The following is a 12,401-nucleotide window of genomic DNA, read 5'->3' as shown; positions in this document are numbered from 1 at the left end:
CAGATAAAACAAAGAAATGACCAGACTTTGACCAAACTTCATGCTGAACCTTTTAAATTTGAAAATGTTGGGTTAACATGTTTATCATTTTCCTGTGTTTGCGGTTCTGCCCTGGTCTGATCTCTCTGGCTCTGGCTGGAAGGGATGGTACTAAAATACCGAGACATTTCTGTGCTATTTGCAGCACCAACAGACACAGCAAGTACCACAGGTCTTGCAAGAAAGCCCTTTCTCCTGAGATTTCCAGCCCAGTTTTACAATCCCAATAAGTTCTGGAAATATGAATCAAAACTTGCACTTCTGGGTGCTTAGTTGAACATTCAGTGGTTCATCCATCACTGGCTGCATATAGCCATTGCCGTGGCATAGGGAGAGACAGCATGAACCACTGGTTCCTGCCTGCGACAGGGAGTCAGGAGACTGGGATTCTTGCCCCTGTCTTGCATCTGATTCGTTGTCTGATTTTTGGCAGCTCACTTAACCTGTGAGTACCTTCTGTGCTGTTCAGAGCTATTGGGATGGTTGTACTGAGTCCACCACTGTAGCATCTGGGGTTTAATTTTCCCATCTGTAGGAGAAAAAGGTTGCAGGTTGTGGGTGCAAATCACAGTGCTTCACCTCCCTTTGTGAAAGTGGTTCTTAATGCTTGCTTGAAACGCTCCCTGTCCGAATGAAGGACTATGAATCACGCGATTTCTTTTTATCAAGCACCAAGTTCACACATAAAAAGTAAGAAAGAAAGTAATTATGCGAGGTGATGCTGGGTTCCTTTCTTACCGAGTCTTTGTTTCATCTTCACAGAAACTGGCAATTATACATGTGAATTCTGTGGCAAGCAGTACAAATATTACACTCCCTACCAGGAACATGTGGCGTTGCATGCACCAATTAGTGAGTATCCTGCTGGAGATCTGTTTCATTACAGAGTATGATTTACAATGGTTGGTAATTGACTTTAGGGGCATAGTGGAAAGAAGCCGGTCTGATGGATTCTTCCATTGCACCCAGTGTGCATATGGCTCTTAGGCAGCTGAAGGTGTGCTGACCACAATGTTGTAAAGCAGAGATGAAACCATTTCTTAAAGAGATGCTGTTAAAGTTAGGAAGATCCATAATTTGACTGACCTTTTTACCATCTGTCTGCAAAATCAGTGCCATTTTTGGGGTCCATTTTTTTAAATAACAAGCTCCATACTCTGTCTTTATATACACAAGCACACTCCTGTACAAATTACCGCCTGCTCTCCCAGGCAACCATACAGTAACAAACCAGCGGCCACAGCCAAGCTCTCCTAAGCTGCACTAAATAACAAATGAGCATGCATGCTGCGAGGAAACAGGTTTTCTTACAAGCTCCCAAGAAACTGTTACAGACAGTGAGTTCAAAATGGTTTTTGAAATTATGAAAATGACTTGGGCAGTTTGCTGCTAAATCACAGGGCCGATAAAATGTTTGTGCCAGGGAGCTGCTGCAGCGCCGCTTGAAAGCCTACTAGAGACACTGAAATCTGGACTCTGAAGGGCAGAGCTATCAGATGAAGGAGAGGTCATGAACAGCAGCTATATGTAGCTCATATGTAAACTTCTAGTGAAATAGTCCTGGGAAATTCTAATTACATTCGTTCTGGCAGAGTTTGGGGGCTGGTTCGGACACTTCCACTTTCATCCATATGTTCCTTTCCCAGTTTTTGCCCTGCACTGTATTTTTATTTTAATGGCTAGAAGCCAATGTGGGTGCTGTTTTGCTCTCATCTCTGTCCATAATGACTATCAGTGGAGGATGGGTGTGCATGGCTCTGGAATTAGCTTTTGATTAACTGCTCACCTGTAGCCAGCAGGGGGAGCTAACACCTTGTTTCTTCAATAGCTCACCAAAATTGCGGTTGTTGTAATTAGGTTTTGAATTATTATTATTTTATTAATGGAGTGGATGTAATTTTTATCCACAATGAACTGGAGACACTGTCCACCGGGCTTCTGTACTTTTCAGGAAGGTCAAAAGTAGTTGGCTCTTAACAGCTTGCCAGTTTCATTACAAATTTTCTGGAGTATTGAGATAATTTCGAGGACAGTGGTGCAAGGTATGGAAGCACAGGTCATCTCTGTCACCCACTTTCACAGAATTAATGTTCTAAGGCCCCATCTACACTAGGAAACTGGCCCACTGTTCACAGATGTCCTCAGTAATTGGTCTCTCCTGACACCCTTCAGCTGGAGTAGGAAATGATCTTAACTACATGTGTAGATGGCATCAGAGGAGACCCATCACTGGTGATTGTTGGCACCAGGTCAGTTTTACAGCATAGATGGATCCTTGGTTAACCAAGGCTCTAGGATCCCCAGTCAGATGCTCTACACAGTAACCAAGGAAACCCAGTACTTGTTTAAATAAGGAACATTGTGCTGTGGATTTAGCATGGAATCTCTGTTCAGCTAGAATAGACTCTCATCTTCCCAGGATGTGCCGGTATAAAGGTGATCTCTCCATTCTTCCTGGTAATAACATAAAACAGCTGCTGGGTATAGCCCCGATAGCCCACGGAGTAGAGAAAGACGGGTTTATACTTCTCATGGAAGTATCTATATGAAAAGACCCCTGGGTTCTGATTCCAGCTGCTGGATGACCCACCAGAAATCTTCCCCTTCCTGCCTATGCAGAACATTTAGGATTTTCAGTCCATCATATGATAGAAATTCACAAGACAAGTAAGAAGGCTGCATTATGGTCAATGGGAATCTTAGATTCTGGGTCTCTCGTGGCTTTAAAAAAACCTCATGATTTAGGACAATCTGCGGGGGAGAATTGGGGGGAGAGAAGGTGGAGTTTAATCCATTTCACTGTGAGCCAGGAGAGCTGCTGAGGGATTAGGTGCTCTCATCATTAGGGATATAGTTGTATCATAGGAGAGGCCATGGATTCCATAGTGGTCTCTGGTTTTTGGAGGAAGAGGCACAGAGTTTCCAGAGTTGGTGTAAGAAGTATCCTTGCAGCATGGCTTCTGCTGCTGCCTTGGCCAAGGGGAAGGCAGGGAAGCAGTGCAGGCAGAGAGGTGACTGCCCCTGCTACTCGCCTCTTGTTAGGTGGGAGAATGGATGTGTAAATGGTTTCAAACTATTTTCTGTAAATGGTTTTAATTAGTTTTAAAACACACTTTAGAATAATGTCACCTGCAACTTTAAGGGTTTTTTTAAACTATGCATTCTTGATTTTCCCTATCCTGTTTTTCCATGCCCAGAGACTTTTCAGATCATTTACTGTGATTATTCAGAGAGATGGGTTGGTTACTAAAACAGGCCGGCCATTGGTGTTCTCCCTGGCCTTGCACGGCTCCAAAGTCCCGTGAGGTGAGCTGGAACACTTCAGTTTTGGTGCAGAGAGAGACACTTATCAATCCACTGGCAACCTGGGGAGTTAAAGGCGACTTTGTCTTTATCCTGGCCTGTGGCATTGGGGTCTGCAAATAGTGAGTCATCCCACCAACCCTGCAAGACCAGCCAGAGTGGGGCCAGGCAAGGAAAGCTCTAGCCATCACGCTCAGATTTTCTGTGTCTCTTTGCTTGAGCTCAGCTTCCCTGCTGAAGTTTCTCTTTTTCTTCTCTGATGCTATTTGAAAATGAGACCAAAAGGAGGATGAGATGAGGGCTCCCATCCTGAGGGGTCTGCAGCAGCTTTCAGTGTGATTGTGGGTCCGTACAACCCTGTGAGCTGTCACCGATTTCTGGGCAGATTGGAGACGCGTTCCCGAGCAGGAGGGAGCAGTTGCAGTGAGTGGGGATGATCGCCAGGAGTTCTTAATGCCAAGTGCCTCATTAAGATACACGGCCTGGGAGGAGGGCATGATTTCATCCTATTAGAGTTGGGGGGAGGTCACTTTTAAAAAATACATGTTCCTGTATCACTGAAAGGTCCATCTACGCTATATAAAAACGTGTGTTGGGGAGACCCATGTATAATACAGTTCAGACCAGAGAACATGGCTCTCTCCTGGATTGTAAGTAGGTTTTAAACATTTCCCCAGCTGTTGCTGCACGGCTGTTCATGGCTGGGGGAGATTTAAGGACATGTTGAAAACATGCATAAGGTCTCCCCTACGGCACAAGATGGACCTGTGTGTTGTCCATGGTAGGGGATGGCTGTGTTGTGATTGGGGCCCCAACACTATGGTTTACAGTGTAGATAGAACCAGCACAGCTGAGATTCTGACCAAACAAAAAAGCCTCCAGTTTCTTGGCTTGTTAAATGCAGGCTGTGGAATCTCGCAAGGGAGGAACCAGAGCACTACAGATGTGGTAGCAAACTTCATAGTTACTGGTGCAGAGTGGTAGGGTCTGATAAAACCTGCATCAGCATCGGCATCCATCACTCCCACAATGAAAACCAGACGTGAAAGGATCATGGAAACCACTGACTGTTTCTTTAAGGCCATGGCCATTGTGCCCTTCAAAAGGGCAGCATTAACCATCCTTGTCAATACTGGACCTAGTTCCTACCCACAGGCTCATACCAGCTAAGAGGGCAAAGGTCTAGTTCTCACGAGGTTGGATACACCTCAGTTTGTGCTGCTTCCATCTCAGTGAGCAGTACTGGGTGAGATCTCCTCATCTGCTCTTTCATTGCCCTGGCATCAGATGTTCCAGAGGAGACTAGGGGCTTTTTCTTGGCAGATAGAAAACTTGATAGCTATGAGCTCAGATTTTTTTAAGTGGACGGTCACTTTCCCAGCGGCAGTGACGTCAGCTTGGTGTATCAAGTTCCAGGCCCTTGGAAGCAATCGCCTTCTACCACATTCTTCAAAGTTAAGGTAGTTTTGAAGAGGCATCCCAGATTCCTTCCGGAGGTGATGGTGAGGTTCCATCTCTATCAGTCAATCACCTCTCCAGCCTTTCTTCAGAAACTTGATGTGGAAATGTGTGTAGTCTTTTATCTGGAGTGGACTAAAGTAGTTAGAAAGCCAGCCCCTCCTTCCCCCACCCCCCATCTTTTTATTTCATTTGACACTAAGTAGGTTCAGCAGACTGTTAAAATGGCTGCCTGGCTGCGTCTTTTACTGACGCCATCTGGCAGGCGTAGAACTTGAAGTTCATGTCAAGGTCCCTATGTACAAGGTAACTCTGCTATAGTGGAACATAGAAATTGCCAGACTGGATCCAGCACATGGTCTGTCTAGCCCCGTCTCCTGGCTGTGACTGTGAGCAGCACCAGATGCATAAAAGGAAGGTGCAAGAAATCCCACAGTGGGCAATTATGGGATAACCTGCCCCCGACATTAGGTCTGACCCTGGTCTCTAATATTTAGAGATTAGCTTAGGCCTTCCAGCACTCTTTTTGTAGCATTGACTATTATAACTCAATTGTCTTGTTATCCATATAAATGTCCAATCTGTCTTTGAATCTTGGCCACCATGACATCTTGTGGCAGTGAGTTCCGTGGATTCCAGTTCTGTGTGTGTTCAGGAGATGTGCAAAGGATCCACAGGATCCTATCTGCATATAGTCGTCGGGCATTGTTGCTTAGAGTTGAACTTTAGAGAGAATTTGCAATTCGGTGTCTCTAAGACTAAAATGATCCTTTTGTCACAAATTTGAAGCATCCTTCAGGCCACTGGAAATAATGCTCTGTGACCCGTAGGATTCTGGCTGCCCATCCATTTTCAGATGCGGTAGCTTCTGTTGCCCTAGCCCTCACTGGCTGAATCTGAAGCAGCACCTCTGAGCAGCTTGCGAGGAAGGGGGGTAAAGTAAGCCCCACTCTTACAATGATACTCTGAGGCCAAAAAGTAGATGTGTGTGTCCTCAAGAGATGTGTGATGAGACGTCGTATCCGTTTACACTGGCCAGTGTCAATACAGGGAAGGGAAATCTGCTTTGGAGTTGTCAGATTGCCCAGGCGTCACCATTCAGGTTTCACAAAGAGGGCAGTCCCTGGACTGCAGGGGGGCCTGGGATGGCCCTGCATGATCCTGACACTGAACGTTCAGCGGGTTTTCATTGCTTTCACTTGGTAGAGATTGGGAACAAAGCAACCGTTGACAAGAACAGCCCCTGGGGATGCTCATAGACCCTAAGCCCAGAGGGCCCATCATGATCATCTAGTCTGACGCCCTGCACATCGCAGGCCACAGAGCCTCGCCCACCCCTGCTTGGTGAGACATAGGCAGGAAACCATCCCTACTGCCGCTTCCGCAGCAGCTGCAGCAGGATTATCCATGGGGGCTGAACTGAAGCCTGGAAAGCAAAATCGAGTCCCCACCTACTCAGCTGGCCGTAGCCCAAGCAGAGCAGAACGGTCTGTGCCTAAGCGGGAGTAGAGCCACCAGTGAACTCCTCTGCAGACGCCCATTCACCTTTCAGAGAAATGCCCCCCGGGATTTGTGCAAACCACGACGATGGGTTTGAGGTATTCGTGCACAGGGTGCTTTGTGTGAGGTGCGCCTTGTTTATAACTTTCAGATGCTGGCAAAGAGTAAATTAGTGAAGGGAGAGGGCAGCTCCGTATGGGGTCTGTAGCATCCACCAGCTCAGGTCTGTGCAAATGAGCCTACGTCCCAGGTCTGGATGGAGTCACTGGTTTGCGGGGAGTTTCTCCTCACTCTGCTTTTGTAATGTTAGCTCACAGATGGGGAGTCCCTTACCTTGGAGAATTGTTTCTGCTTTAAGCTGTTGAGATGTAGAAAGCAGCTTGTAATAGGGTGATTTGTCCAGTCTGCAGAGCCTGATTATGTGATGAGCTCCTCTGAGGGGAATCGGGCAGTTCCCTCTGACGAGCAGAAGGCAGCTGCAATAAGAGGGGGAAGCTATGCTCTGGCAGTCCTGCAGGGCCATGTCACCACAGAGCTTGGATGGCAAAGCCCAGTGAGCAGGGGACAGGAAACCCTGACTACATTTGGGACTGAACATCAGAGCCCCAGCGAGGGAGAGCTGGAGGGACTGGCTGAGAAATCAGAATGGGACGGAAGAAGAGTCCTGGGGGTGGGAGAAAATGCCTGAGCTAAGTATGGACTTTTCCTTTGTGTTGTTGGAATGGACTTTGGTTTGGGACTCTAGGCTGTTGTAACTGGCTCTGGTATTAAATTAGTCCAAGGCAGGGGTATTGCTAACCAAAGAAAGCCTTTGGGAGTTCTTAAAGGGTCCTGAGGTGAGGAAAGCAGGGAGCCTGCAGAGACACCCTAAGCAGTAATCCTGTTACACAGTTATTGGCGTCAGCCCTACAGTCTTGAGGCAATGCACTGGGTCCCTCATACTCTTGGCGAATAGAAAGTAATAACGAGCTCTGTTCGAGGGGCAGGGAGAGAACCTTCTTATTTAATGACCTTCTCTGGCTGATGCTTGGCACAGTGATGTTTGGCTACAGGAGCCATGTCCAGACCTCAATTGAAAAGAATTGCTGAGAAATTGGGGCGATTATCAAGTTGCCCCATCCTTCAGTATTTAAAAAAAAAAAACTTTTGTGTCTGGATATGGACTCCTGTGCCAAAGGACTTTCCCAAGGTTTAGGCATTAAGAATTACTGGTGATCCTCCCCACTCACTGCAGGTACCAAAGAGATTCCCTGTACGTCAGGTAACACTCTGAGAACGTAGCCCCAGTGATGCACAGAACTTGGCTACATCTCGCCAGCTCTTTTGACGTGAGATGGCATCCAAAGGACCCCTCCTGACTCATAGAATGGAAAATCTGACTCATGGCTCACCTCCCTCCCCACTCCCATACCTTTAAAAAAAAAAAAGTCAGCCGAATTGGAGGGAAAAATGAGGCAGACACAGATCTCCAAAATCTTGGAGGCATTTAAGGCTCAGGGAGCAAGAATGTAAATTCCTCTAGATTTCATGATCAAAGAAGCAAATTAGAAGCCAGCTTTGCCCAGAAACTGTTTAACTCAGAGGTGAAGCATAAACATGCAGCTACACCCCATCCCTGTTCACAGCGTGTCCCTGTTCAAACAAATAGACCCTCTGGATGTCCTGGGTGTGTCTGGCGGTGCGGGAGGGGTAGTAGTGGGATTCCTGGCCGTTTTGGATTGGTCAAGCAGCAGCTAAAGGTATACAGTAAAATCAATATGCTTGAAGAATCTGTCCCTTTGGGTGAGTGGGGAAATCCGTTTATGTTGTATGGGATTCAGTGGATCCACAATTGCTGCAGGTCCCTTATAAGGGAATCACAAGCATGACTATTGGAAAGCTATCCTCCCAGATGGCACAGATTCTGGGAGCTGACTGACTATCCTGGCACTAGTTCTGAGTCTTCATATCCAGAGTTCTCTCGATCTCCACTCTTCGTGGCAGTGAAGACACAGGCGAGCCAATCCGGCAAAAAAACACCGGCCTCCATAATCCGATGTTCCACCCTCCTGCACCGCTCCCCGTCCGGTATCCCACCGGCATCCCAATCCCAGATGTTCCGCGCTCCAAATTCTGGATCCCCAGGAAGCAAGGCCACGACAGGTACCAATTGCCTTTACACCATTGACTTTCTTCCCTGCTTAGCGCCCACTCCTGCCCTGGGTTGCCTTTTGCCCTTCACTGGACTCAAAATCCACTGCCATCAAGGCTGTCCCAGAGAAGCAATCACAGGAAGGAGCTAAGATGATGGCACTATACAAATGATCATTAAAATCAGCAATCACCTAGCTCCTCCCATCCCCAATTGTGCCAGATTTATCATTTAAATTAAACCTTATTAAAAAGCATCAAACTAGACCCTGGTTCAAATCCTGGTGTCACAAACTGAGGAGAGCTTCCTGAGTGAGGTTTGCTTAGTGGGTTGTCAGGTTTTTTTAGCCTCAAGATGTTGCTTTCGGGGCTTGCTGCTTAGTTGAGTGGGAAGCCGTACACACGTTCTAACGGTGCTTCATTCACCAAGGGAACCAAGGGGCTCCAGCAGCGAGATTAGCAGGCACGTAAGAAGAATCAAGTTTGAATATCTGTCTCCTTCTTTCCTGCCCCCCTGTTCTAAATAAGATGGGAAAAAAGAAACGTCGTGATTAGAATTTAAAAAAGAAAGATCTGAGATGTAGGGTTCACATTTCCATAGGATAGTGAAGCATTCTCTTAAATCTTGGGAACTGGCAGATGTCTGGATAACTGGCCTTCTACATTGTAATACTGGAGTATGGCTAGTTAACCAACTTCTTATATCTGAGTCAGGCAGATGTCTGTTTAAATCATCCCTGAAATGTCTGGCATGGGCAGATGCCTAGGATGAGCTGTGTTGAGAGAGACCTCTGCTTTCCAGCATTTTAAACAAGAACAATGCTTAGGTTATTTTTGTTAGTGACACACACATCTGCCCCTACCTCAAAATTGCAAGGAGTGACCTGTCTTCTGACAACAACAGTCGCTTATTGGTCCTGACATTCCTTATTGTTATGGCAGTCCGTATACGTTTCATTGATTTTGTTACTAACTGAGGTCTGTCCGTTTCATATAGTTTAGGAGTCTGAGTGGAGGAGACTTTTTGTTCTTTATCTAAACTTGTGACAACTTCGTCCAGTTTTCACGTTTATTACAAAAGCAAAAGGAACCTAATTAGGGGCCTTAATCGTCAGAGGCCGGACTCATCAGGGCAAAAACTGGGAGATTTTTTTGGAAAGAGATTTTTCCCTTTTCTATTCAAAAAATGTGTCAATGAATTGGGTAAACAGGACAAGTCCTTTTCTCCCTTTTTGGGGGGAGATATTACATGAAGCCTGAGCCTTGCAAATTGAACCTGGAGAAAATCATTTAAAACCCAGGGTTTACCTTGTCCAGTTGGTTGCTTCAGTGGAATGGTGCATGGTGTATTTCCAGCCAGTGTCTTGTCCTAAGAGAATTTTAGTGGCTGCTGGGACTCCTAGCACAAGTACATTGGCCGAAAACTCTGTCCAGGTAGATCCTCTCCTGAGGCAACACCTTTCTAATGCCCCAGTTAGTCAAAGACTTTCCCAAATGGGTCAGGGTGGGACCCAGAGCATAGTGGAAACCCTCTATGATCCTTGCAGAGCCTCCAGAAGGGTGGGGTTTTCCACAGATACCGACCCATGGGACCTGTGTAGTTTCCTGATGTTGTCTCCGGATTCAAGATTTGGTTGACTTTTTGCTTTGGATACAAAGGTTTGCTAAAGTGGGAATACCCCAAAGAGTCCAAGGAAAAATATTGGACCAGCTTGTTTCTCTTGTTGTCAGTCTGAAAAAAACAAAAAAGAGAGAGCGGAAACCCAAACCACGGGAACTATATTTTTTTCATACATCTCCAGAGGCCTCCAGCTCATTTTCATTTGTGACATAAGCCAGGATTTGAACCTGGGTCTCTACCGGTAAAGGTTACCCCATTGTATCATACAGTCTGTTCGTCCCACTGCGCCACCTGACAAAGCGCTGGCATTCCTAACACTTCTTTATTGATCGTTGGAGTTTAACAACTAGTGCTAGTAATAATTACTTAACTACTGAATTGTTAGAAAACAACATTGTCCTGCTCTCCTTTATTTTAAAAAATCGGGAGCAGAGCGGCTTGAGAGCATCAGGGGCTTCACACCAATTCAACACTGTAACAGCATAGCCAGTCAATAGCTGTCTGACCCCAGGCTAGGGAATTGAGTGGCCCCTATTCGTGGACCAGCAGCCACATGCAATCCAGGTGTGGCTGGAATCAAAGAGCAGGTCCTTAGCCGCAGCCACAGTTCAGCAAAAAACAGGATGAAGCGTCTGCTAGCCAGAGTCTGTTTATGAAAATCTCAGGGGTTAATTCTGATGCTTCAACTTTCCAAGGATCTAATATCAATATTAAAGGGAATTTTCTGACCCTGTCACCCCTGAATTTCAGGTCTCTTTCCTCACTTCACCCTGCAACTTCTCTGCCCACAAAATCCATTCCACCCCCTGAAGAAAATACAGCAGAGCCTCATTAGTTCACACTGAAAATAGACCCGTTGAGAGCTGCGAATTCTGTGCATTAGGACATAAACTAAATACAAAGCCAGAATAATGCATCCAGGCAGTGACGGTGCTCATTGATTTGGCAAGTGTAGTTTAGTTTTAAATATTTATGATTGATCCTTCATATCTAGGGCAGTGTATTTACTGCAACACTATTGTAAAAGCAAAGACGTATGCATGAGATGAGACCTCACTGTTCACTCTGTGCTCAGAGACTGCAGGTTATGGGATGTGTGAATTAGCAAGGTTCTGCTGTACATTAAGGCTCCAGGACACTGCAGGGTTCATGGCCGTTGCTGCAGGATATCGTCACGTGCTGTTAGAGCTAGTTCTCTCCTATAGTATGTGCTGAGCTCCTTTGGGGATTGCCGCTAGAGCTGGCAGCGCATTGCAGGGAATCAGAGCCTGGGTCCCTGGGGGGTGGTCTCCTTGTGCAGTGAATGTGCTCACTTTATGGGTACAGAGGGAAGGGACACCTTGCATTGTTTCTAGTTACCCCCTAAGGTGCTCTCATGAATCATTACTGTTGGGCTTCCAAATAATCCTTCACTCCTCCATTGGGGAGACTGCTGTGCAGATTGTTGGGGAGAAGCTTAAGATGAGAATGCCAGTTATTCATTACAATGCAAAAAGAGACCAGGCATAGCGGCTTAATGGTGGTGTCTCTATACTGCCATGGTGAGAGCCTCGGTTCATCCCCAGGCCTGGTCACCTGTACCATAGGCTGTGAGAGCTGCTCATTCCCTTGGGAGGGGAAAGATAAAAGGGAATGCTTCACATCACTCTACTACAGTCCCTTTGGTCCAGTCAGAAGTGGTGTTCACGGGCTCCGTAGGAGTTCCATCCAGGCCTCCTCTGCCAGAAGGCAATGTGAAAAATATCTGCCTGTTACCCCTTCAGTGAATCTGGCCCTTTGCCTCAGAGATGGGGGATTAGACCTTTCTGCTCTGTTCAGGGTCTGAGATTACATGGCACAGGAGCATGACCTCTGCCTCCCCGCTGAGCAATCCTGGGTCCAGTACTGATCACTCACCATCACCCTTTGTTCTCCACCCAGCAGAAAGCGCATTCAGTAGGAGAGTGGAAGGCAAAGTGCAAAACAACTTTGAAGAAACAAACAGCAGCTCCCAAAACTCTAGTGGTAAGTGTGCTCACTCCCTCCTGCTGGCATTTACGATCCCCAGGGCAGGGCAGAAGTTGAATTAACTTGTGATTAAAGTAATTATCTATTTAGCAGACTCAGTCTGTAAAGTATTCAATTACTCTGTGTTTTCCTCAGCATCACCCCAAGGTTTGTGCCATCCTACAGTCTGTTTGAATTGTGATAAGTGGGTCTACGACTCAAATGCCTTTAAAATTGGAGACAAAGATACAGACATAGGGGATCTGACTAATGTTGCTGGGGGGAGCCTGAGGTAAAGTAGGCCTAGTTGTTTGTCGGTATACAAGTCAAGTCTCGCTGAAGCCAAGCCATTTTTCACAGAGCA

The 12,401-nt window shown here is 46.4% G+C and overlaps 1 protein-coding gene across 9 annotated transcripts in view; it reads left to right on the top strand.

The window, feature by feature from the left end:
• Positions 1 to 12,401, top strand: part of ZNF618 (zinc finger protein 618) — a 273,275-nt gene that overhangs the window by 236,076 nt on the left and 24,798 nt on the right. For 3 of the 9 annotated variants that reach the window (XM_054007910.1, XM_054007909.1, XM_054007907.1), the window contains 3 exons: positions 802 to 891; positions 8,254 to 8,442; positions 11,972 to 12,055. In XM_054007910.1, coding sequence (XP_053863885.1) covers positions 802 to 891; positions 8,254 to 8,442; positions 11,972 to 12,055 — 363 coding nt within the window. The remainder of the gene's footprint in view (positions 1 to 801; positions 892 to 8,253; positions 8,443 to 11,971; positions 12,056 to 12,401) is intronic. The other 6 variants (XM_054007916.1, XM_054007913.1, XM_054007911.1 and 3 more) reach the window with 3 other exon arrangements.

Source organism: Malaclemys terrapin, chromosome 17 (assembly GCF_027887155.1).
Source record: "Malaclemys terrapin pileata isolate rMalTer1 chromosome 17, rMalTer1.hap1, whole genome shotgun sequence".
Lineage (NCBI taxonomy): Eukaryota > Metazoa > Chordata > Testudines > Emydidae > Malaclemys > Malaclemys terrapin.
This window is presented reverse-complemented; position numbering and strand designations above follow the sequence as displayed.